A 27,500-nucleotide genomic window follows, 5' to 3' on the forward strand; every position below is an offset into this window, starting at 1 on the left:
ATGAGACATTCTTTCCTCCGAACCATAGAATTGTTATTAGAATCACAAATTAGTCTGCTTTAAGTACTGCCTTTTCTTACTTTGTGGCTTTTGTGTCAATTGTGTGAATTTCTAAATTAAAATTACTTTTTGCTTTGTTTCCTTTCAGAAAACCAGCATCTGCTACCTTTCATTTCCTGACTCCAACTCAGGTGAGCTCAATGTTTCCAGTCTGGAAGATTTTTATAGGGCTCTTTGTTGTTTGATCAGACCCTGGCTTCAAAAAAAGTTTCACATTCTAGTATTTTGTGGGACAGTCTTATGCATTTATTACAGCATGTATTCATCACTGCATCTTTTTTATCCACTTATGCAGTGTTACCACCATCTATGACATTGCTGATCCTCAGGTCAGCTCTGACACACACACATTCTAGTGACATTGACCAGTGTTTACCAGAGACCTACATGGGAAATTGGACACTTCACTCAATGACACAGCACAAGTTTTTTTTATCATGAGTGATCTGTCGTAAAAGGTAGAGAAAGTCCATTAAATATAGGTGGAAAAATGAAGAGCTGGATGTTTAGATCATGGCTTATTTGCCCTGTTTGTTTTGTATCACTATGCTAACAGCCTGGAATCAAAACATAAACAGGTTAAAAGTTTAATGCAGAGGTGTCAAACATATGGCCCGCGGATCAAAACTGGCCTGCCAAAGGGTTCAATCTGGCCCATTGGATTAATTTGTGAAATGCAAAAATTACATTGAAGATATTAACAGTAGGGCTAGGAATGTCAGGGTACCTCACGATACGATACAATACGATACGCGATACATGACTCACGATTAGGGCTGGGTAAAAAAATCGATTTAATTTTGCGTAATCGATTAATAATGGATGAGATCGATTTTTCAGAACAGGACCATGAGTACCTGACCCAGGTCCCGCTGATGCAGAGGCACAGCCGGCTCCGTCTCGCGGGCCCCTGGGGGACACGGGGTGTCTTGGTCTCGCTCAGGACGGTTGTGGCATGGGAGGGACACGGAGGAAGGGTGGGGAAAACACCTCTGCCTCAAACTCGAACCCACAGTGTGGAGGAACTGGCTCTCCAAGGCAGGTCATGGAAGCCGGTCATTTTAGGAATATTAACTTGGATCCACACTTACATACATGAGTACATGACTGTGGAGTTAGAGGAATAGTAAAGTGTCATCATGACCCCCCCGTGCTCAGACTGACAATCACGGATTGCTACCCCCCCAAATGAGTTTCTTGTACCAAGGGCTTATCTTTAATGTTTCAGGGGGACCAAAATTGGTAGTGGTGCCCCAGGTTGATAGTAATGCACCTTAATGCTAGAAGCCACCAGCCATAAAACAGAATAAAGATGACGAAGACGTTCATTTTGAGCCGCTGTAGAAATATGGCAATGTTTCTCTCCCTTTCATTATTTAAGAGCAGGTTCAGCTATTTACTGCTGAAATGTCATATTTATTTCCTTTCTAATATCAATATTGATACCAGTATTGATGTGTTGCATGGCTGCGGTAGTCAAATAATCAGGTTATAGCTCAGAATTGTATTTTGATATCACTAAATGAATCTGAATCAATCAATTAATAATGAATTGAATCGATATCTGATCGAATTGAATTGTGATTAATCGATTCAGAACCTTATGAATCAAAATCAAATCAACAAAGGAAATTGGCAATGATACCCAGCCCTACTCATGATGATGAAAATATCTCGATATGGTGATACTGCAATTATGGATATATTGCTCTTAATAACCTACAGTATATCCATGTGTTTATAGGGGTGAAACAAAAACAGCATAATTTAACCAAAGTACAAACACCAATAGTGCAAAAACAATGACACTGTTTTTGTGCAATGTAAGCTGTAATGTAGTGGCATACATCCACAATTTTTGGTTTGGTAGATCTGTGTCCTATTCTATAGGGTCCATATAAATTTCACAGCCCTCAGCATAAGAGTTCAGCTGTAGTAAATGTTTGTTGTTTATCTTGTAATAAGCCAGGCCCACATTGGCCAACCACATCCACCTTCAAGATTTGGTCTCAGGAATGGCCCTTCATCATACCCACCAAATTTCACCAAATTTTCCATCTTTGCAACGCCCCCCACACCAAGGGAGTAGGTTTGATTTTGACATTGGTGGGGACACAAAAGTGCTCCAAGGCAGCACTCCGGAAAGTTGATGTTTTTTTGCATTTGAAATCATAATTTCACGTCATGTCGAGCTGATCAAACAAGCAAACAATCATAGTCAGAAAAAAAATTCAGTAACTGACATGTTATATCTGAATATCTAAGGACAATACAAGAATTTAATGCATTCTGCCGTGTTATTCTCATGATTACCATAACCATTATTATTTAACCTCATCTGTGAATTTCCAACCTTTTCTCCTCTACCTCCTCCTGCCTTTCTAATGTCTGTCACCTGACAAAAATATGTTGATGCATGACATATGAACAGATTAGGGATACCATGATCATAGAGTTTGATGGTACAGTTATTGCCTAAGCAAAAAAGGCTTTTAGTTTCAATTATTGCTTGTAATTTATTCCTCAAAAATATGGATAAAATCACATCTAGAATCACATTTAGAATCCGAGGTTTTATTGTATTTTCCCCACAAATTTTCTTGATGAGTGGTTTTTTTAAACAGTTGCTCTTCCATAGAAATGCATTAAAAATGATAAGTAAAGTAACTTTTAAAAAGTGTATCTGTTTGGCATTAAATACTGACTTTTATTCAATATCTGTGTTGAGCCTCTACAGTTCTATACACTTGAAGTAACTTACACTTTGACTCCTAAAGAAGTGTCTTATGACCAGTTTTCTTTTCTTTGACATCCTTTACATCCTAATTACCGAGCACACACACATGGGTGCGTGCACACAAACAAACACATGTACAAATGTACATGTAAAGGATAACACTGATATTAAAATCTGTCTAGCTGATGCGAGCCAGGCAGAAGAAATGCCAAACATATTGAAAACTTATGCTGGCAGTCCAAGTAGCAAGTTCCTTTTACAAGTAGATGGAGTGACTGTGGAGATGGCCAGTCATATGTATGTTAGCAAAACGAAAGAGCCAATTGAAGAGTGATACTTACATTAGAGGCGGGACTTCTAGCAGAGACTGACTGTTAAATGTTTGTGTGCCATAATCATTGACTTAACACTACAGACAGCGGTTGGATTGATAGTGACTACACAGTAGTGGCTGGATATTGGTAGGGATGTGTTCCTACGCAGTTCTACGCCCCTGCCCCACACAAGCATGCACCCACTGACACCCAGACCCACACACCACCCACCCCACATGTTCGCCCATTCACACACACCCACGTACCCCACAAACACCTTCATCCATACCCATACACCCACCTACCCACATGCACGGCCACACGCACACACCTATATGTACAAACACACGCACACCCATCCACAGCCCCCCACACCCACCTACGCGCATGCACCTGCACGCACCAAACATGCGTATCCGGAGGACTGCCACCCCCCCAGGCAGCGGCAGCACCGCCATGAGTCCCCCCAAGGCACAGCAGCTGAATGCAGCCCCAGCACCAACCAGAGCCCAATGCAGCAACACCAGCTGTCGGGAACCCCACTACGGCCCACCACCCCACCAACAACTGCCACACCACTAATACCCATACACACACATCTTTCCCGGTCCCACCACGTCCTGCAGCGGGCAAGGACAGCCAGCCCAGCCTTTTTTTAATCCGACGGGCCGATATCAAGAAATCAATTTAAAACTGGGTTATTTTGGCTCAGATGCAGCCGCGCCTCTCTCTCTCCTGCCTACTGTCTCCTGCACTATCCACCCCGCGCCCTCTGATTGGTTGACGTGGAACTGTCCTCACACACACACCAACACAGTCTGATCCCAAATCGTCAGAAATCGACGCATGGTCAGAGCCCCGTAGCGGCACTATTTGACGCAGGGGGTACCCCTTCTGCGTTGAAATCCGACGTGGAAGGGGTTCCCACCGTGGAGAGGGAAAGTTTTCTCGTGTGAGAAACTCCGGAGAGAAAACACGTGTCAAAGGTAAATGCAGAAAACTCTTCCGAAATTGTAATAAACATCCCTGTGCTCTACATCTCACAACTACTACTAATGTTACAGTGAGCAGCAGAATAACATAAGAGCGGAGTAAACATTAGCAGCAGCTCTGCTAACTCATATTACCTCCAGACATGTCTGTGAATTAGACTGCTGATAATATGGAGATGGAAACAGTCCGTGATAGAAAAGCATGTGTGTGTGATTAAGAGAGAGCGCATAAAAAACTCAGTTCACTTGTTTTAGGGAAGCATGCTAAGGTGGAGGCTGATTAGCTTTTACCATAACATTAGTTGGTCAATCTGGCTCTAAACACTCTGCAGACTATGTATTAGTAATGGGGAAAAATGTGTGTAATGTGGAGAATAGTGTGTTTGCGTTGAAGTCACATGAAAAACTCTACAACTCACGACTACTAACGTTGCTGTGAGCTTTCTAGTCCTATGATCTGAAAATTAAAGTGAAGATGAGAGAGAGTAAAATTCAGAAGTGATTTATCTGAACAAAATGGTGGAGCATTTTAAATACTGTGTGGGCTCATTAAAGCCCTAAAGGCTGTTTGTGTTCTGTCAGGAGTTTAACTGCACTCATAGCAACTATTATACTTTTTTATGTAGCTTTTGTCATATTAATCATTAATAATGTAGCAGCATAGTTTTGAATGACAGGGTCCCTGCTATCGCATGGTAAAATATAAAATTTAATAATGAAATCAACTTAAGGCTTCCCAAATGCTGTAATAAATTAAGCATGATGAGTTGAGCGTATGTCAGCATGTGGCCCAAGAGTTTACAAGAGTTGCTGCTGAGCTTGTTAACTTCCTGTATTTTTGTTGTGTTTGAACTTAAAACAAAAATAAGTCATTATAGTTATATTTACATTTTACTTTATTTACTGTGGAAAAATTTCAGGGAGCTATTTATTTAAGCTTTTATTCAACTTTATAAGAGATGCTTCTGAGTCTAGGATATCCATGCACTTCTGGAGCTGTTATTTTCCATTTATTTGATTAAATAAGCATGCTTTAGGCATTTAAACGAAGTTCAGTGTTTGCATTATTCAAAATTTTTACGCCAACTTTTACACAAATGAATATCGGCTCCAAATATCGGTTACCGGCCTCCTCTAACTACTAATCGATATCGGCCCTGAAAACCCCATATTGGTCAATCTCTAATATATACATATGTCACAGTCGAAATTAAAATCCAGGCCAATTTAAAATCCGCCTAGACCAGATTAAAATTTTGATTTCGCCTAGGCCAAATTAAAATTTTAATTTTGCCTAGGCAGATTTAGAATCTGCCTAGGCCATATAAAAATTTTAATTCTGCCTAGACCAGATTAAAATCTCTCTTATCTAGAATCTGGGATTTTAATTCTGCCAAGACCAAATTGAAATCCCTATTTAAAAATCTTCCATATTTTGAATTTAATTACAATTTAATTAAAAGGCAACTTACATATAACAAGACCAATATTTTTTTCACATTTTATTTAACTTTATTTGAACAACATACATTGATACATTTCACACAGTATCACTTTTTCTTACAACATAATGCTCATATTAGTACCATACTTCATACATGTCTTCTACATATTTATTTGTTGTCATGAGAAAAATTACACTCTATTCTGGCAAGGTCCATTTGTAGATGTATGGCATTTTGTTGAACACTTGATCCCAGCCTTCTTGCACCTGCACTTGTTCGATATACAGCTCCCTTTACATGAACACAAAGATCCACTTGATGCAGGTGTCCACCTTCCATTGGCCCTGCAAGCCTGGATAACCAATGTCTCGCTGAGATTTTCAGGATCTACCTTCTGTAGGGCTGGAAAATGGACGTGTTCCATGCTGATAAGATTTGTTGATGTATAGCGAGTCTTCAGTATTCCTGTAGCACAGTATAGCTGGAAAGGTGCAGACTTGGATGGGTCTTTGGAAAGAACCTTGCAGGGAAGAATCTTGGCATCAGTGTTGGTCCGGTCCACCTGATGAATCTTGATGCCCACAGTATCACCAACAGAGTAGTCTTTAAATAGCTGCTTATTCTGGTTGGAATAGCGAGTCTGGGAACGTTGTGCTGTCTCTAAGTAGTTGATGGTGGCCTGTTTGCGGATCTTTGTGTGGGGAGTAATCAATACAAAGAAACAGGTAATCACACCTCATCATATTAGCTCATAGGTGATATCCTGTGATCTTTTTGATCATGTCTCTTTGTACACAGAGTTGAGATAAACAGAGTGTCAAAAAGATGGATATAAATACCAGAATTCCATGGATGAATTCCCGTTTCTTGTTGTCTAGAGTTGAGATGTGGTTGTCTAGTAGCTCATAGAATTGGTCCTTTTGCTCCATAGTGCTGCACTGCCAAAAGAAGTTATGCTGGGTTTCCATGGAATTCTGGTATTTATATCCATCTTTTTGACACTCTGTTTATCTCAACTCTGTGTACAAAGAGACATGATCAAAAAGAAACATTGACAACACAATGAACCAAATAATAATAAAATAATAATAAAAAAATCTGCATGTAACAGTCAAAAGGACATAAAAATTACACACTGCTGTTTTTTTTTTTTAATATCTCTTTCTTCTCTCAGAGGTTACATTTTGGGAATTGAACTAATTATTCAAGGCAGACTGTTTCACAAAAATGACCGCTGTTGCAAAATCATTTGTGATTTTTATGTTTTTATAGACCTACAAAAAGACCTGAAACTGAAGGATCTGGTTTCGTTGGACACTTTTAAGAGGATGTTGTATGACTTAGAGAGGGAGATATCTGACTGCAGATGACCTGACGCACTTTTGTCTACATTTCATGAGCACTTTCTGCAGAGTTGACTTTGGAAGGTTTGACTTGTCTATGTGCTTTTTGTGTATTCGTTTTATGTACGGAAGTCTGTCTGTAACTATTTAATGTACTGCTACCTGTCTTGGCCAGGACACTCTTGAAAAAGAGATTCTTAATCTCAATGAGGTTTTCCTGGTTAAATAAAGGTAAAATAAAATAAATAAATAAAATGTGTACTGGGCAGGTTCTGCATGTAAGTAGACACAATGTGTTACATACAAAACCTGGAATAAGACTGCCAATTCATGGAAAACTCACATGTCTGGATTAGAAAAACCACTAGGATCATCAAATTTAATATGGTGTATTTATAGCGCTAAATACGACCATTTCAAGCCATGTTTTCAAGATAAAATGCACTGACACCTAGGTAGTTTCTCATGTTCCAATTTTGGTCATATTTTTGGCCCTAATTTATTAAAAAATCATTAATTTTGGGATGGCTCAGCGCAAGAGTATGATTTTTTTAAAAATTTTTATTTTTATGTTTTTTTGCATTTATCTGAGGTCATCATTGGGCACATCCTGGGGGGAAATATGTATAAATTTCTCTTTTATTTTTGGGTCTAAAAAGCTGGCAAAGTCCCAGGTACCAAAATGTACCCAATATATTTGATGTTGTTTTTCAACTGAGAATTTGGGATGTGTTGATGATGTTCTGGCTTTATTAGGACATACACTTTATATAGTACATTCAGAATATGCATCTCAGTTGGGATTTACCAATGTATTGAATGAAACAATGGCATATGTTTCCAGTCAGTTCTAGTAGAGAAAAAGATCATGTCTGTGACATTTTAAACCATTATTAATCAGCATATTAACAAGTTTTTGAATATAAACAGTAGTCAAACATCTGTAATCAATGGAAAACTTTGAAAGAAAACCATTTTTAATCATGCATGGTAGCCTGTAACAGGAATATTTGCGTAATATTCCTTTTCATTGGCCATGCAAATGTACTCAAGAAAGAAATTGACAAATCTGAGGAGCAAATGTTGGCCATTTTGTCTGAAAAATTGCCAAAACCTTTATTCCATTTTGATAATAACTGCAGATTTATTTATTATTTTAAGTATCTCAAAATATTGACGGTGGGTGCTGAAGCCTTGTACTAACTTCAGAATGTGCAGAACTTCTAGCATCCTAAAGAAGGGAATACATTAGATTTGTTTGAGGATGGCCGGCCTCTATCACGACCCAACAGCTTGACATCGTGGAGGCGGAACTGAGGAAGTGTGTGTGTCTGTGGGATGTGTGGAGGTCATGTAGAGGTTGACAGCTGGTCACTGACTCGCTGTATACTTCCTATTTCCTTGTTCCTCTGCTTTGTTTTCCTGTTTGTGAAAAAACTTGGAATTCAGTTTAAATCAAATCAGCTTTGTCCACTTCTTCTGTTTTGTATGCACAGTTTCCACTTACATTGTAACTTTAAAAGATCTCAGCATTTGAACACAGGGTGAAATACCACTGAGTAAAATTCTCTCTTTGTCGAGGAGCAAAACTTGATGGGTGTTTACCAAAACCGTAGAGAAATAACAGTAGAGGGTAAAAAGATCATGTACCAAGTGTTCTCATGATAACTATTATTTACATCACTGTGTTCGCAGGTTGCCTTGGGGACACCCAGTTCTGCTTCCGCTTTCGTCAGGGTTCCAACAGGAAGTCATCACTTGGATGTTTCCTGGAAACCACCGACCGGGATGCTCCGCCTTGTCTGAAGGTTTCGACACACAAACACAGACACACACACGCATCTGAATGTTGAGTCTCAGTGATGTTAAAGTGTGTGTTGATGTGTTGCAGAGGGAACAGGGTCATTACTATGGTTACGTGTACTTCCGTCAGGTGCGAGACAAATCTCTGAAGAGAGGATACTTCCAGAAGGTGAGTGATGAATGCAGCAGGTCATCTTCAACACAACAGTAAGTTTGATAAACATGACATGAACAAGACTTGCGATTCCATCACACCTTCAACTTCAAATTTGACATTTGTCTTGTGCTTAATAAAGTTTATCATTAGTCTTTCAACACACTACTGTTGTGAATTATGTTCACGACACATATTATTAGTTCAAATAAATTAATTTAAAATAAAATACTACATGCACTCCTGCCATCATATTTATCAGCCCTACTCCGCAACCGCCAGTAGGGCCCCGTTAAAAATTTAATTGTGTATAAAGTATCTCTCTTGAGTGTATTTAGCCAGTTTAATTGGTATAATGTCCACAAAAGTACTTAAGATTTATTTTGTTATAAGGTGTATTTTGTGTGTGTATATGTGTGTGTGTGTGTGTGTGTGTGTGTGTATGTATATATATATATATATATATATATATATATATCACAGTAGAGATTGAAATCCAGTAGGATTCGTAATCCTACTAGGACAGATTGAAATTTTAGTTTGTCCTAGGACAAACTGAAATCCTACAAGAAATTAGGATCTGAAGATTAACCCTAACCCCTAACCTTAACCCTAACCCTAACCCTAACCTTAACCCTAACCCCCAAGGTTAGGGTTAATCTTCAGATCCTAATTTCTTGTAGGATTTCAGTTTGTCCTAGGACAAACTAAAATTTCAATCTGTCCTAGTAGGATTACGAATTCTACTAGTAGGATTATGAATCCTACTGGATTTCAATCTCTACTGTGAGATATATATATATATATATATATATATATATACACACATCGCTCTCTCTGCTGGAGACCTATAATTGTAAATAAGAATGAATGGCCTGGTGTTACAATGGGCTGTAATGGCATCAGCTGTAATGATATCAGTGCAAATGTAGCACAGGCTCATGTAAAAGATGACATCCCCCAGGTTATACACACTCTAGTGAGGTCCTAGAGAACATAAAAAATTCAAGAATGCTAGATTCTTTTTGCAAATCTCACTGAATGAGCTTTGTCAAAGACTTTTTTTTTTGCCTTTTCCTGTATTAGCATTTTCGATATTACTGATGTGCTATTTGGCATTCAACAAAGCAAGATCTTACAGGTGCAGTTTAATCAATAGGATCACAGTATGCTAGTCTCGAACTCTCATGTTACCTCACTTTTCAAACATTTTAATAATCTGGATTTGTCATTTATCTGAATTTTTTTTTTTTTTTTTACATTTAATTAGTTTTTTATGTGGGTCATAAAGTAATTCTAGAAGTCTGAAATACAGATAGAGCATAATAAAAAAGTATTCACTTAAGAATAAATAAAATAGAAGCTTGACATATACCTTGTAACAAAAAACTTGTAAATATAATAGAATAATGATTGAGTTGCAGAATACAGTTTTTCTTTTTGTGTGCCTGTTACTGTTGTGCATAGTTGACATGCCTAAATTCATAGCCTGGTCTGTTCCAGGTTTCTGCCTGGAAGGAAGTTTTTCCTTTCCAGTGTCGTCAAGTGTTTGCTCCTGGAGGATTCTGTTGGGTGTTTGTGAATCAGCTTGTTAAGAGTCTGATTTAGACCAGCTCTAAACGTAAAGTGTCATCAGACAACTTTTGTTGTGATTTGACGCTATGTAAATTAAATTTTTATTGATTGATTGAACCATCAGAAACTGATAGTTTGGTCTTTATAGTGCACAGAAAGCCATCAATGCAACAAAATCCAGACTCAAAGATGGACATGTTGGCTCAGCAGTCGTCTTTAGTTAATCTGTGTGGTCGAACTATGAATATAAACCTGTCTTTGTCTTTCTCAGTCTCTGGTCCTCATCAGTAAGCTGCCCTATGTGACCTTCTACCACTCACTGTTGAAGATTTTGGCTCCAGAGTACTTTGAGAAACAGGAGCCCTGTCTGGAGGCTGGTGAGCCTTTCACAATTACTATATGCACTTCTATTTTCAAGGATGGGCCATTATCTTCAAATATTTGAATAGCTGTTATATTATTTTAAAAAGTGATTGGTTCACTCAACTGTCATTCTGTCTCTTAAATGTTTTATAACCTTGTTTTCACAAGTGTCTGGTATTAGGTACTTCTGGCATGTTGGGAACAGCTTCACCACTGATACCAAAAATTCCAAAATGAGCATGAAATGTTTGAGCAATTACTTGGTTTGTCTATTCTGGCCTTATGAGTATTTTTTAGGCTTTTTGTAAAGGGATCATAACTCTGGCCAAACATTGATATAAATGGTTCATTCTAAGGTAACAAAAACAAATGAATGAATATTTTCAGGTGATAATACAAAGCATAATTCTGAATGTTAGATTCTGTTTTTAGGCCTGAGCCGAGTAAAGCTGGCACAGGGCCCATTGAATCCGCAGTGGAAGCATGCAGACAAAAATGCCCATGACGCGGTCGCCTTTTACCAATGTTGCCACTGTCACTCATATTCACATTCACAGCAGTGAGCCCTATCTGAGCATGTACTGTGCAAACTGCATATTTACATCTGCTTGGAATGAATGCAATTCTGTTGTTTCTCCAGCTCTTTGAGCACAAATTTGACCCCCTGAACATTTACGAAAACTCACCAAATTTTGCCCAAAATTCAGGAGTGCATGAAATTGAATTTACATGTCGGTAAAAGAATGCCACAACAGCGCCCCCTTGAAATGTTTGTACACAGCGCAAAATTTGGTACACAAGTTCATCATCAACAGACAAGCCAAAAATATTTTTATGGCCACACCCCTAAACAAACCAGTAGTCTGCCATGTTGTTTTGAAAAATCCAAATTGCTGAGTCAGTGTTTATGCCGACATATTTTAACTTTCTCTTCCTCGGGTGATTGGCTGAATGAGCTCAAAATCGGTGTACATTATCAAGAGTAGTGGGGCAGCAAAAGTAATCCGCATTTTTGGGATAGGTGTCACAGTTTTTGTGCAATGAGGTTGCAAAATTTGTGAAGTTTTTCCAAAATTTACCATTACAAAAATTGCTTCAGCTCAGACATACAATCACCAATTTGGCTCAAATTTGACTCAGACGTCTGTCTCCCAGGCCTACACCCATTTATTGGAAGAAGTTGAGATTTTGCACTATAGCGCCCCCTACAAATTTACCTTTTCAACAGTTGTCTTAGTTCGTACATACAAACACTGATTTGGCTCAAATTTGAATAAGTTGTCAATCTCCTAGGCCTACACTCATTCATCAGAAGAAATTGAAATTTGGTGCTATATATAGCGTCTCCTACAAATTTACCTTTACAAAAATAGCACCAGTTTGGACATATGAGCACCAATTTGACTCAAATTTTAATCACTTTTAGATCTCTCTGGCCTACACCCATTCATGGGAAAGATTGAAATTTGGTGCCATAGCGCCACCTGCAGAATGACAGACATATGAGTATAGGACATGTCTGTAGCAAGGTCCTTTCAATACCGCTTGCGGCTTTAATTACCTCCGCCAGGAGGTATTGTGATTGCTTTGCTTTGTGTGCGTGTTTGTTTGTTAGCAAGATAACTCAAAAAGTTATGGATGGATTTTCATGAAATTTTCAGGAAATGTTGATACTGGCACAAGGAAAAAATGATTCAATTTTGGTGGTGATTGCCCCCCCCCCCCCCCCCCCCCCCCCCCCCCCCCAGGCCCAATCACCACCAAAATTGAATCATTTTTTCCTTGTGCCAGTATCAACATTTCCTGAAAATTTCATGAAAATCCGTCCATAACTTTTTGAGTTATCTTGCTAATGAACAAACAAACAAACAAACACGCACGCACAGGAGGCAGATCTGTCCTGGTGGAGGTCTGCGCTCTCCAAGTGCTTTTCTTGTTATTAGATCTGCATACACCCTTTCACTCTGGACCTTTATAAAGTGTGCACATGCAGTGGTAATGTACTGCATGCTGATTAAGCTGCTTCTGCACGTCAACCTTTAATTGCGCTTTAATTCCGAGGCTGTGAGCATAAATTCATTTCATTTAATGATTTTTCTGCATTCAAGTGAATCTTTTCATCTTTACAAACTCTGCCTCACATTTGTATTTGTGTTTTGGTTTGGAAGCTTGTAATGACATCGACCGTTGGCCCACGCCCCAACCAGGACGAATCCTCACGCTGCCTATTATGGGTGTAGTAATCAAGGTAGATGCTCGCACACTGCACAGTTGACTTGTCTCATCAGGTAAAATTCAGGTGCAGATAATTCCATGAATCGTGACTTTTCACACAGCTAAGGGCAAAATTTCCACCGGAGACTATGAATCTCTGCAACACACTGAGCCTGAGCCAGAGCCTAGTTTTAGAGTGAAACTCTACCAAATATAGGTCACTAAGGAAAATTGTGAAGTCAAAAGTACTAATTGGCTCTAGTTTGAAAGATGCAGTATTGGGTCAAAATGTGAAATTCTATGAATTACTCAAATGGAATGCTAATCTCTGAGCAACTAGTACTACTTACATTTTCAGAGTTATTCTAGTTTATGATTTATAAATATGTTATATATGAACATAAAGCTATGTCTACACATAATTATACTTTATCACATGCATTGAAATCCTGAGTCAGCCAACATTTTGACATTTTCTTTTCAGTTCAATTCATCAAACTCTAAGATTTAGTACATGTTATCTTTGAAGCTGATAATTTTCAAAGAATTGTAGACAAGTCAAACTTTAAGCCTACAAGCCTTACAGTAACAGAAAATTATATGGGCAGTTTTTCAACTTATGACTAGTTGTTGTCATAATGTATTGATACCTTATGAGTATTTGATCCATTTTGTTCTGCAGGTTCGAATCCCAACCAGTTACGATAAACCAGGAACCTCACAGCTGGTCCAGTCCACACAAGTATTTACACACACACACACACACACGCACACACACACACACACACACACACACACACACACACACACACACACACACACCTGGAGCTACAGTTTCTTACTTCTGAAATACATGTGGGCTGGGCGATCAGGCCAAAAGACATATCCGACGTATATTGATGTACAGTCGAATTCCACAATTTAAACCACTTTTTCCTCACGTCTTATAAAATGTAGGTGAGTAACAACCAAACTAGAATGTTTTGCCTAGTTTTCTCTGACCATAATAGCAATACTTAGATGAAGTAAACACTAGTCCACATTTTAATGAATAGATACTATAGATGCAGTGTTGCCATTAATGACAGACTCCAGCCTAATTTATCCTGTTGAAGTTTTACAAAACATCAAAAATGTTTTCGCACTAGCAGAATAAACCTTAAGCATCTGTGTACATCAGACTCACTGCATGTCAAAGCTTAGAGGCTGGATCTGCAGCTGATGGCTAATTCCTCATCATGATTTCTTCACATATTACACACACTCTACAAGATAATGTGAACCAAAACCAAACTCTTAAGTGTGGATGGTCACTAACGTATTACTGAGAATGGACTGAATAAAATCACTTCTCCACTTACCTGAATTTCTACAAATATGATAGTTAAACTCTCTGTGTTAAATACCATAATTGTGCTGATAAATTGACCATTTTAAATGAATGTTAACACAGTAGGACAGCTGTGACAGAGATGTTATTTTTTGTTTAATAACATGATCTGTACGATTCCTCTGAAAAGTCCCTCAACTTTAACCTTTATTTACACTAAAATATACAACTTTCATGCTTTTTTTATGCTTCATGCTTTCATGGAAAGCCAAAACATCAAAGGTTTAGAAATTGTCATGGAATTTTAAGTTTTTTTGGATCCGAAATCCTTAGCTACTGGTGAAACACACTGTTTTTAGATCAAAGTAAAATTAGGATTAGTATCCAGATGAAAGGGTATGCTTTTTTACTGGGATCAGACTTAGTTGTCACTGTTTGACAAAAAATACTTTTGCATGATTTTGAATCTATATTTGTACAAATCTTAGGAAATGTCTTATTAGCCTAATATATTGTATGAGTATTGTAAGTAAAGTTATTGTTCACATTTTTTTAATTAATAAATATGTGGACATCCCACCACTACACTTCAAAAGCAAAAAATGAATGCTTGTGTGTGTTGGTTTCAGAGTGACAGTCTGGTGTCCATTGTGCTCCCAACCATCCATGAGGTTGATCTGTTCAGGTGAGTTAATGCCACTGGTCAGCAACTGTACTGAATAGGAGTTCATTTTCTTCCCTGACTTTTCTCTCATGCCCTCTGGGTGGCGCTTCTATGTGTCCTCTAGGAAAACAGATACTCCAACTCATTTATTCCCTCAGCTATCAGGCTGCTAAATGCTGAGAAGTAACTGAAGCTAATTTGATTTGCTATTTATTGTGTTTTTATTCTTCCTTAGCATCTTAGTCATTTCAATGTTGAATTTATTGCCCGGTTGGTGTTCTATGAGTACTGACAGATGAATGTGTATGTGGCTGTCATATGCTGCTTTGAATGTTCTGCATTTGTTTGTTTGTCCCTAATTGCTTGGACTTTTAATGAGGCAGGGTAACTGTGACTTGAATTGCCCTTCGAGGATTAATAAAGTAGTCTGAATCTGAATCTGAGTCTCAACATGGAGGGTTTACCTTCCCAACAGCTACTTCACAAACCTGTCAGACAAAGTAAAACAAACAAGTTCTACTATGTTGATACTGTGATAATTACCTGCAGGGAGACCTGACATTGGAAATGGTAGGTTTTAAAGATTACAAAGGTTTAAACTCAGTTTGCCTCTCCAGACCACATTGGGGTATTCTTGGGGGGGTTTGCCATGAGAATATGGGGTCCATTGCCCACTGTTATGAGCTATTCCCTGCATGAATGTAGGCAGAGCTGAAGTCAGATTCATTCCTGGTGCAGGTTGGACTCCACCAGGGGTCCAGGCCGGCAGCTTCAGGGTCACGTCTCTGCATTTTACCCCTCGGCCAACTTCGGGCCGGAAGGGATATTGTTATCATTTTGTTGTCTGTCCATCCGTCTGTCTGTCTTTTCAAGAATGCAGTCGCATTATCTGAAGAATGCATTGAGATATCTGCACCAATTTTATACTGTGGATGCATTTTGGCATGAAGCAGAAGCCTATCGAAAATAGGTCATCTTGACGTACTTTTTCAAGGTCAAATGACAACATGTCCTTTCAACGACGTAATTGCATTATCTGAAGAATGCATTGAGATTTAAAACTGTGGTGCACGTTATGTTATTGAAGATGATGTGGTCTTGCTGGTTTCATCAAACTGTGACCTCCAGTCTGCAGCAGAGTGTGAAGTAGCTGGAATGAATATTAGCACCTCTATGTCTGAGGTCATGGATCTGAGTTGGGAAAGAATGGAGCGCCCCCAACTGGTTGGGAAAGAAGTGCTGCCCCATCTTGAAGAGTTTAAAGCTGCATATGACTTTCGTCACCAATTTTTCATCAAATCTGTGAAACTTGAGTCATAGCCTAAGTATCACGAATCCCTAAGTCTTTCCGTGATTACATGCTTGAATCTCTTCCCTCACTGTAAACAAAGTGTACTCCACCATAAATAATCCATTTGTTTACAAACAGAGCCGGTAGGTCATTTTTGGAAATTTGTCACAACGTGCATTGTGGGAAGCAGAGCTCCATGCTGCTGCATTATGGCCACAGCAGCAACAAACATGGAAACGGCTTCATTGCCTCTTGCCACTGCGGCTGTGTGGAGCTCTGCTTCCCACAATGCACCATAAGAGAAGAGTTTCAGGTGTGTAATCACGGAAAGACTCACAGATTCGTAATACTTAGGCTATTACTCAGATTTTACAGATTTGATGAAAAACTGGTGATGAAAGTCATACACAGCTTTAAGTATCGTTGAGTCCTGTTCAGGAGTTTGGGAAGGATGGAGCAGGAGATGGACAGATGGACTGGGGCAGTGATGTGGACGCTGTACTGGTCTGTTGAGGTGAAGGAGCAAAGTTCTTCATTTACCAGTTGACCTATGTTCCCATTCTCACCTACAGTTGCATTTCAGTAAATTAGAATATCATCAACTTGATTTATTTCACTAATTCAATGTTCTCAATCAGTCAAATTTTATTTATATAGTTAAAAGTTATCTCATGACATTTTACATATAGAGCTGGTCGAAATCCAACTCTCAAACCAATTTACGCGTTTCAAAAAGTGAAACATGTATATTAATTAATGACAGAGTGATTTATTTCAGTCTTTTTTTTTTTTTTTTTAATTTTGATGATTATGGCTTGCAGCTGATGGCAACTCAAAATTCAGTATCTCAGAAAATTTGAATATTACAAAAAAGTTGAATATTGGAGACTCATTGTGTCACACTTTAATCAGATACTTAACCGAAAACACCAGCAGAGGTTTTCCTGATGCTTTAAGTCTCGAGGCGTTTTCACACAGTGTACTCAAATCCGTATCCAAGTACGCTGGACCCCAGCGTCTGCTTAATTTTATTCATGTGAATGCAACCATTCTGTACTTGAGTACTGTGCTCAAGTCCAGTTGAGAAGGTAGTCCTGGGTCCAGGCTACCCGTACTCTAGCACAGTACATTGGCGTGTGAATGCGATTCGTGCCCGAGTCCAGAAGTGACCTAATCACCACTCCGACAACGGCAGTGGGTTAATCACCACGAGACCATAGACGGTGCTCCTGTTGTCTCCTGAAAAAGCCTTGGATCCACATGGCATGGGCTCGCCTTTATCAGCCAAACCACTTGGTGATATATCAGGGACAACGAAGGTCGCTCTGCTTCACTTTGCCTCAAACAGGCTAACAGATAGGTAAGGGTTTGTCTTCTTCTGACTTCCTTGTTAGTAGGATAGCGACAGAATTCCTTCCACACTGCCACCTACTGTTTTGGCCCTGGAACACCCATTCGTACTCAAGCATGAGCTGCGGTACACGCGTGTGAATGCAACATCTGCGGGAAAGGTGTGAACGTATCCAAGTATGGTATGGACTTGAGTAAGCTGTGTGAAAACGCCCTCAGTTTCATCAGGTTTGTTAGGCTACACAATCATTGACGCCAACTCAGCACTTTTGTGTTGTTGTTTTTCAGACCCCTCTAGAGACTCAAAATAGCAACTAATGACAAATCCAACAACTTTATTGGAGACTTTTGGAGACTCTGACGTGAAAGCATGTATCATTCTTTGTCTAAAATAAATCCCTACACTTACATCGTTCCCATTGCCATTGACAGTTTTTGCAATTGTCTCTTTTGGTAAAAATTTTAATATTTTATATTCATGTTTTCTGTATGTTTGCTGCTGTTAACATCTGTGAAGGCTCTCATTTGCCCAGGTCATTTTTCTTCTTGGTAGTTCTTTTCAGGTCAGCGGGACTGGTTTAACTCTGTTGAAAACATTTCCTTTCTCATCCAAGAGATTTCTTCAGTTCTTTTAGGTTCATTTAGATTGTTAATGTAGACTGAAAATTTAAAAAATGTTATGGTTGAAAATGTTCATCTTTTACTGTGACTTGTTTTTGGCCCCTAAGTGGATTGTAAAGAAACCAAACCCAATTGAAGAAAATGTAATTATTTTTCAATTATCCCCCCTACTATTTATTATACCGTGCTGTACTGTACCATTTACCTCTGCTTATCCCGGTCTGGGTCCCAGGGGCAGCAGCCTCAGCAGAGGAGCCCAGATAGCCCTCTCCCCAGCTACTTCCAGCAGCTCCTTCATGGAAATCCTGAGGTGTTCCCAGGCCAGCCGAGATATAATCCCTCCAGCATGTCCCCGAGGTCTCCTCCTGGATGGACATAGCTGAAACACTTCCCCAGGAAGGCATCTGGGAGGCATCTTCACTAGATGCCCGAACCATGTCAACTGTCTCCTCTTGACGAATAAATTTTTTCATAATTCAGATAATTAAACTGGCATTTATAGTGTTAAAATCCAGACAATGATTGAATGTAGGGCATTCAATCATTTGGCAGGGCTGAAGTTGTTTTGAGAGATTTATGAAAAAAAAAAAATCCTGAAAAAATGGATATATGATGTATTTGTTGCACTTTTTTGTGCCTATGGAGTTTTGCAATGAAGGTGTCTAGATGGTAAATTTGAGGAGGATACAAGAGATACTGAATTTTGGGTGTCCATTAGCTGCAAGCTATATTCATCAAAATTTAAAGAAATGAACACTACAGATACAACATTTTGTGTGTGTGTATGAGTTTCTCTTTCCGAATTGAATCACTGAAATAAGCTTTTTGGTGATATTCTAATTTACTGAGATGCATCTGTATGGTCACAAGCTGTGGGTAATGACCGAAAGAACTGGGATCATGCTGTCCCCATGGCCCAAACCCAGATAAGTGGAAGAAAGAAGGAATTATCCCTTATTTCTGATTGGTATTATTGCACCTCTTTATGACATCAGTTCTGATTTAAGTCTAAATGGACAGAGCACACAGATGTTTCCTTCAGTGCAAATCACAAATGTAACGGATTGAATGTCAAATACAATGATAAATTTTTAATAAAAAAAAAGGAAACTAACCCTTGCACACACACTTCCTCTCTGTGTTCAGGTGTTTCTATCCAGTCTTCTTCCACATCCAGATGCTGTGGGAGCTAGTGTTGTTAGGGGAAGCCCTTGTTGTCATGGCGCCATCACCAGCAGAGTCATCTGACACCGTTCTGGCTCTCGTCAGGTGACTGCTTGTGCCTCCGTCTTCAGAAATATTTGCTTAATGTTACTTTCTATAATTTGGGATTTAAAGTCATGTTTCAACATACATTTCCTGTGAATCTTGAAGTCACATTTCCAGTCAATGGAAAAGTGCAAATTGTGGTGTCAAAAAAGTCTGCAGTGAGTAAAACTCCTTAGCTTTCAGGCGTAATTGTAATTTGTTCTTTGTATTTCTATGTACAGCTGTATCTCTCCTTTGCGCTACTGCAGTGACTTCCGGCCATATTTCACCATCCACGACAGTGAGTTTAAGGAGTATACGACCAGAACACAGGCTCCGTGAGTACACACAGATCAGCAAACACAGAATCAACCCGGTTCACATTGTAACCTTTGGAATGATGAAAACAAGACACGTGCTTACAGCCATTTCTTTTATTGGATCATGTTCGAACCTGTGCCTTTCCTGTAATAAATGTAATTGTGAAAACCCTGTGAGATGTTTGTGTGTCTGCAGGCCATCTGTTATTCTGGGAGTGACCAATCCATTCTTTGCAAAAACATTGCAGCACTGGCCACATATCATCCGCATCGGAGACATGAAGCAGACAGGTATAGATTACTGCAAGGAGGCCGATGTTCATCAATGTCACATCTGTGTGTAAATAATATAAAAGAGGATCATCCATCAGATGTCAGCAGTAACAGTTCCAGAGGCTGTGGCTTCAGTTGCAGAATGGCTATTTTATTTCTGCATATAAAATACCATCATATCCTATAATCTACAAATTGTGTAAGATATCAAAAAATATGTGCCTCTGTGATAAGTTTACTCTGCTACAAATTGTCCGTCCATGTAACCCTGTCTCATACGTTTTTGCACAGGTGAAACTCAGTAATATGCAGTGATGGTGGTTTCATGTTCATTTGTCTCCAATGTTTCGCCTCAGGAGAAATGGCCAAGCAGATGAAAGTCAAGAAACTGAAAAACCTCAAAACTCTGGACTCGAAACCAGGTAAACATCTTTTTCGAGCATGTTCTTTACGTGATCTTTACCTTTCAGATGAGTACGTGTGCAGATTGTCCACCTGGGGGAGGTGTTGGTACACCCTTTTTATCATCCAAGTGTTTGTTTGTTGCAGGTGTGTACACTGCATATAAACCATACCTGAACAAAGATGAAGACATCATCAAACAGCTTCAGAAGGTAAAACCATCTCACCTTCATGTCCTGCACACAAGTTAGATTCTTTTACTGACTGAAGACTCACACATCTTTAGCTCCAAGTTTAGGTGCAAGTGTTTCACAGATATCTAAAGTTTTACGTATTGTAGCTTCTGCAAAATGCAAATTCAGGCAAGTTGATCCTGAGTGAGGGATTTATAACAGGAATTTCATATATTTCCTATTGATTATCAAATGAACAAAATGGTTCTGATTAAATGTTTTGAAGTTTTTTTATTAGTGCAAACAAAAATACATTTCATACAACAGCCACTGTAGACAAAACAATCAAGATTAGTAATGCAAATATTGTTTGTCTTTTTGTAGGGTGTTCAACAGAAGAGACCATCAGCAGCTCAAAATGCAATTCTCCGACGCTACTTCTTAGAACTAACTCAGAGCTTCATCATTCCTCTGGTAACTGTCGTCCTTCTGTTCCTCTGGCCTATCAAAACTTTTAGTGTATTTTTGATTGGGTCAGTGAATGGCAATATGTCAAGTTTTTTCAGGTTATATACATTTTCTTTATAAAAATCACAAAGTACCCCACAAAAACACAGTGACACTATAAAGGAGACACAAAAACAACATAAACGTAAAGCCATCCTCTAACCAAATGGGTGTGTGTCTGTGTGTGTTCTAGGAGCGATACTTAGCCAGTTTGATGCCTCTGCAGAAGTCCATCAGTCCATGGAAAAGTCCTCCTCAGCTGCGGCCATTCATCCAGCAAGACTTCATGAAGACATTAGAGAAAGCTGGACCTCAGCTCACGTCCAGACTGAAGGGAGACTGGATAGGATTGTATAGGTACATAAATGCCCTTTGCAAAATAATCCCAAAACTGTGTCTGTGTCAGTGAGCTGTAATGTAACACATGGTCTTCACTGTATGCTTTATTTCACATCTGAAGACATTTTCTCAAGTCACCCAACTTTGATGGCTGGTTCCGGAACAGGAGGAGAGAAATGACACAAAAACTTGAGGCCCTGCACCTTGAGGCGCTCTGTGAGGAGGTGACTAACTGTTTTTCAGAATAAAATACTTAAAACGAGCCCTACAAACCATAAGAGTCAGTAGTAAGTCACTGTAGTGTCCACTCTATCCTTAGTCCAACAGGAGAAGGCGATAAAGTGCTACTGTTTAGGTTGTAGTCACGTTTGCAGGGTTCCCATGGTTGTGAAATCCTGGAAAACTCCTGTAATTTTGAAATCTCAATTTCCAGGCTGGCAAAAGTAATGAAATTAAATAAGAAGTTGTCAGTTAGCAACTGACAGCTGGTCCTTCCTTATCAAATGACTTATAATTATATATATAATATAATTGGACATGAACCAGTTGGAACAATGTTGTGGAAAAGACACAACACTTTTCCAAGCTTCTGTCTGGGTTATGGAGTGGAATAATAGAATCACCTCTGACAGAATCTGAACAGCTGTCAATCACATGTTAACTTACATAATTATCTGTTTAATAGGTTAAATAGTTAATGGGAAAACCATTCATCCAGAAAATATTCTTCTGATACTGAAGGATGAAAATATTAATTGGCATTATGAAATGGAACCAACATTTTCATCCACAGCAAACTGATGAGTCAAGGTTATTTTTTGTGTGTGCGTGCGTGCGTGCGTGTGTGTGTGCGCGTGTGCGCGCATATATCCCTTGAAGGATCTACAGCAGAGGATCCAGAAGCACACAGAAGTGGAGGCAGTTGATCTGGTTCTGAAGCTGAAGGATAAACTGGTGAGTTCAAACTGAAATACCACAATCTCTCGTCCTCTGGACACATTCCTGCTGCCTTTAATCCATAAAGACCCACAACTATTGTTTGTGGTGACTTTCAAATGAGTTTGTCTACATTTAATCATGACCAAGTGATTTATCACCATACATTATAATATTATCCATCACATTTTTCAGTGTAAATCACTTATTTTCCTATATTTAATTCACTGATAATGTGGATGTTCATAAAAAGTCAGAGTTAACTTAAAGGTTATATCAAAACAGAGAAAATTGAAGAAAACATTACATTTTCAGCAAAATATATCATTAATTCTACATAATAACAAGCATCCACAACCACTGTCATTTGTGAAACTACATGAGTTTTATTGTTGAACCACTGTTGCAGAAGGTAATGACTGATAAAGACTGTGGAGGCATCTGAAAAAGACATTTGACATAGCTGTTGAAAAAATGACAAACCTGAATTATTACTGTATTGACAGGATTAGTGGATCAACAGTGATTAAACATGTTAGATCATTAGGCCTGTAACGGTACACATACCCAATCGAACTGTTTCGGTATACACCTGTTCAATTCAGTACATAGCTGTACCAAAATATCACAGTATGTAGAGAAAAAGAAAAAGGAATGAAAGATGTCGTTCAGTGCGGAACTTTAAATCCGTGCAAGTTCCACACGTACATAGGAGTGCACATTGACCCAAAATACAAAATAGCAGCTGCCATAAGGTTAAAAAAACAACAATGTGATGTCAACCTGTAAGGAAGAGACTGAAGACCCTCTGCCATCATTACAGTCTCGTTTGGGATCACTTCGGGTTCCCGGTGAAAGACAACAACGGGGAAAGAGACGTTGATAAGACAAACGTTGTTTGCCACCTCTCAAACACTTACACTTCCTCTGTCTGTCTGTCTGTCTGTCTGTCTCTCTCTCTCTCACTCACTCACTCACTCACTCACTCACTCACTCACACACACACACACACACTGTATAATAGAGGAATAGAACCCGGGAGTCGGACATTAAAAGTATGTAAAGTTTCACTTGTGTTTCACACCAGTATTAGTTCTGCTAGTTATGGACCACACCCCCACGTATATAACTGCCCCCCCCACACACACACACACTACTTCTTTTTTGTTGTTATTTTTATGCAGAATGTGAACTGACAGAACTGTGATTTGATTTTTGTTGTTTGTTCAAAACTACCTGTCAGGGAAAAGCACAATACTAATATTTAAAATACATTTAGTAATATTAATAATTTATTTTATTTTCTATTTAATTTACAGCAGCAGAATTATATTATTCCTGTTTTTCTATATTCTATTGTCTCCAAAAATTGGGGGAAAAATGTTCAAAAATTCATAATAAATGCATTAAAGACATATTGAGGGGTTTTCTTTCTTCCTGTACCGAACCGAAAAAAAAAAAAAACGAACCGTGGCTTTCAAAACCGAAAACGTACCAAACCGAAAATTTTGTGTACTGTTACAGGCCTATAGATCAGCATATGTGTTTGGGTCGTCAAGGGTTCAAGACAGTCTGCTGATTGTCATTCACAATGACAGTACAAGTAAATAATAAATGCTGCAACGTAAGTTCGAATCAGAAGAATGAAGCGAGATAGTCTGTCAAACTATTGTGATGGTGCTTTCTGTTAATTTTTGCCAAAACAGTTTTAATGCAGATCACTGGAGAGAAATCTAAGATGATTGATGAGTTTACATGACTGTGATGATTATGTAAAGCACTCTGTTTTGTGATATATTGGTTCTGTCTTAGCTAGTGGCTGTTTATTAGTTTTCTGTGTTGGTTCTGTGCCTCAGAGTCAGGCGGAGAAGGAGCAGATGCCGGTTCGTCCTGGGACTTTGGCCAAACTACGAGCTCACATTGAGGCTGTCATCCTGGCTTTACCTGAGGACCTGCAGGGCATCCTCCACAAACCCTCCACCCCTGACCTTTAGCCCCTCCCCCTGTGGCTGGTTTTAACATTCAGGGGGACTAGGTTCGTGAGGGGGGCGGTGTACTGCCTCAGGAGTGCTGTGCTATGACATGGAGAACACATCTATTGGAGGAAACGAGCCAATCAGAACTGAGGAAAAGAAGGATGGAAAGGATTATCAGAATCTTTGTGTTAAAGGAAATAAGCATTTGTTGTTGCTCTAGAGCCAAGAGCCAGAAAAGGAGCCCGGCTGAACTCTGACCCTAAGCATTTTAAACTTTTTACTTGTTGAACCACTGCTGTCTGGCAGAACTGACTGAGATTTTCATTCATTTTTAACAAGTGTGTTTTTTGTTTTTTTTTTTAAAAGTGCACTTCATCACTGTCACACCCAGACTGAGTGGAGCAGTGCTTTATTTTTAAATCCAACTAAACAACAACAGCATTAAACACCAGCGACCCCTGTCCTCAGGAGACCCCTCCCCCCATGTACATCACCTGTCTGTAGCCCAGGACATCTGACAACATCCAAATGACAAAACACCTGATGTATGACACAAGTCAGTTTGATCGTTTTTATTTTTAGCTGTAGTGATGAGATGACATACAACTGCTGCACACTGAATATACGGAAGATTATTTCTGCCATAAAACGAATGAGAAATAGTAATGGTAAATTAAAATCATGAAAGACAGGCACAAAATAATTAACATATTTTTTGTCTTTTGTGGGATATTCCTTTTCAGCCTCCTCAATTGAGAAGGTCTGAACTATTTAATTTCAATTAAATGTGTCCAATTTAAAGAATATTTAGTTTCTAATCCTTACACTACAGTATCATTTAAACAGAAACACTGATTGGATTTAAAGCAATGCCAGTGCCTTACGAAGCAAAAAAAAACAAGCAGAACCAAAGAGTTGCTGTGTTTATGAAATCTGTCTTGGCTGATGATGAATGACTCCATTATTGGTGAGAACAACCCAGCAATAGGCCTGTAACGGTACACCAAATTTTTTGGTTTGGTACATTTTCGGTAATGTCTTAAATACATTTATTATGAATTTTTGAACATTTTTCCCCCAATTTTTGGAGACGATAGAATATAGAAAAACAGGAATAATATAATTCTGCTGCTATAAATGAAATAGATTATAAAATATTACTAAATGTATTTTAAACATTAGTATTGCACTTTTCCCTGAAATGTAGTTTTGAACAAATGAAAATCAAATCACAGTTCTGTCAGTTCACATTCTACATAAAAATAAAGAAATTCCACATGAAGTGCAACATTGGCAAGAGGGCAAACTCGAATTCTCTTTTAACAAACTTAAGAGCAACATTGACAACAAAATCAACCAAATTATTTATTTTAGGACAGCTAACAAACTGTTTAGGCCACTTTGTGTATTTGTGTATGAGTTGTCAAAAACACACATAAGGGGGAAGTTTTTTTTTTTTGGTCGGGGGGTGGGGGGGGTAGTTATATACGTGGGGGTGCAGTCCATAACTAGTGTAACTAACGCTTGCATGAAACGAAAGTGAAACTTTACGTACTTTCAACGTCCGACTCCTGGGTTCTATTCCTCTATTATACATCGTATGAGTGTGAGAGAGAAACAGACAGAGAGTAAGTGAACTACTGTGCATAGGCAGCAAACAACATTCGTCTTATCAGTGTCTCTTTCCCCGTTGTTGTCTTTCATCGGGAACCTGAAGTGATCCCAAACGGGACTGTAATGATGGCAGAGGGTCTTCAATCTCTTCCTTCCAGGTTGTCATCATATTTGTAGTTTTTTAACCTTATGGCAGCTGCTGTTTCGTATTTCGGGTCAATGTGCACTCCTTCAATATGTTCGTGTGGAACTTGTGCGGGTTTAAAGTTCCGTATCGAACGACGTCTTTCATTCCTTTTTCTTTTTCTCAACATACTGTGCTGTTTTGGTACAGCTATGTACCGATCCGAACAGGTGCATACCGAAACAGTTCGGTTTGGTATGTGTAACCGTTACAGGCCTACCCAGCAAGTGTCAAATCAATCTGACCTGAAGTAGCTTTGATTTTAAATGTAACATACTGTAGGATGAATTCACTGCTTGTATTTATTAAAATAAAAGGAGGCAATAAAACCTGATGGTATTAAAGGCAGAGTTGTATGACTGGGACACTGAAGCATTGTTGTGAGTGTGACTTGTGAGTGCGACAAGCAACATAGCTGAATGAAATAGACAGCTTTTTGAAATCTTGATATTAAAATTGAATATTAAAAAAACAAACCTCCAGCACCTGAAGGGTTAATACTCAGGCCTTTAGCTTCTGTTCAGTCCTGCGTGCACATCTGAATAACTGTTCATACCTATTTCAGTTTTTAATACCAGTTCAAGCTTTTTTTCTTTTTTTTTTAACAGATACAAAAACAAAAAACAGAACAAACAAGTCAAAGGTTCACAAACATCACATTATTTAAACAAACACAATTTTTACACATAATGGTTTACTAATTTGTCTCGCAGGTTAAATAAACGCACGATTTTTCCCAGTGTTCTTCCCCCAGTAATTTCTGCAATTGTGTTGTGTAGGTCATCTGTTGTAGTAAATCAAGATGTTTTACAATATTGGTTAAGACAGTCATCAATGGACATTGTCTCTTAAGCCAGTATTTTGTAATGGTCTTTGTACTCGCTTGCAAGACCTTGAGGAGGTAACCATCATTCTTACTAAGACCATCAGGTCCATGACCAAGAAACAGGAAAGTGGATGACGTGCTGATTTTAAAACTCTAAACCTTAGAGATGATTTTAGATACTTCCTTCCAGTAAGTCTGGATAGAGGAAATACTAGTTCAAGTTTGAGAAGAGACAAACATTTCAAATGGACTAAAATTACAATATTAACCACTATGTGATATTTTGACCAAATAGTGCAGCCACAATGTGTGGCATTAGACTATGTCCCTAAATCCAACTCTAGTGTGATCAGATTTGATTTTCACACACTATATGTCTTCTCTCTAACCTCAGACACAGTGGCTGCTTCCTTTCATGCTGACCTGAGTGTATTTATAAAGTCCCT

General features: G+C 38.7%; 1 protein-coding gene across 1 annotated transcript in view; it reads left to right on the forward strand.

Moving 5' to 3' along the window:
* The window catches only part of dennd6a (DENN/MADD domain containing 6A), a 34,455-nt gene that overhangs the window by 5,445 nt on the left and 1,510 nt on the right, over window positions 1-27,500 (forward strand). Inside the window, exons 3-20 of the mRNA XM_030135356.1 lie at window positions 149-191; window positions 8,587-8,699; window positions 8,783-8,863; window positions 10,695-10,800; window positions 12,955-13,034; window positions 13,683-13,742; window positions 14,960-15,015; window positions 19,403-19,525; window positions 19,747-19,842; window positions 20,021-20,115; window positions 20,454-20,519; window positions 20,647-20,711; window positions 21,057-21,146; window positions 21,373-21,536; window positions 21,640-21,742; window positions 22,398-22,472; window positions 24,311-25,428; window positions 26,453-27,500. The exon at window positions 26,453-27,500 is cut by the window's right edge and continues 1,510 nt beyond it. Of these exons, the coding sequence (XP_029991216.1) occupies window positions 149-191; window positions 8,587-8,699; window positions 8,783-8,863; window positions 10,695-10,800; window positions 12,955-13,034; window positions 13,683-13,742; window positions 14,960-15,015; window positions 19,403-19,525; window positions 19,747-19,842; window positions 20,021-20,115; window positions 20,454-20,519; window positions 20,647-20,711; window positions 21,057-21,146; window positions 21,373-21,536; window positions 21,640-21,742; window positions 22,398-22,472; window positions 24,311-24,448 (1,554 nt within the window). The 3' untranslated portion in view covers window positions 24,449-25,428; window positions 26,453-27,500. The remainder of the gene's footprint in view (window positions 1-148; window positions 192-8,586; window positions 8,700-8,782; window positions 8,864-10,694; window positions 10,801-12,954; window positions 13,035-13,682; window positions 13,743-14,959; window positions 15,016-19,402; window positions 19,526-19,746; window positions 19,843-20,020; window positions 20,116-20,453; window positions 20,520-20,646; window positions 20,712-21,056; window positions 21,147-21,372; window positions 21,537-21,639; window positions 21,743-22,397; window positions 22,473-24,310; window positions 25,429-26,452) is intronic.

Source organism: Sphaeramia orbicularis, chromosome 5 (genome assembly GCF_902148855.1).
Source record: "Sphaeramia orbicularis chromosome 5, fSphaOr1.1, whole genome shotgun sequence".
In the NCBI taxonomy this organism is placed as follows: Eukaryota; Metazoa; Chordata; class Actinopteri; order Kurtiformes; family Apogonidae; genus Sphaeramia; species Sphaeramia orbicularis.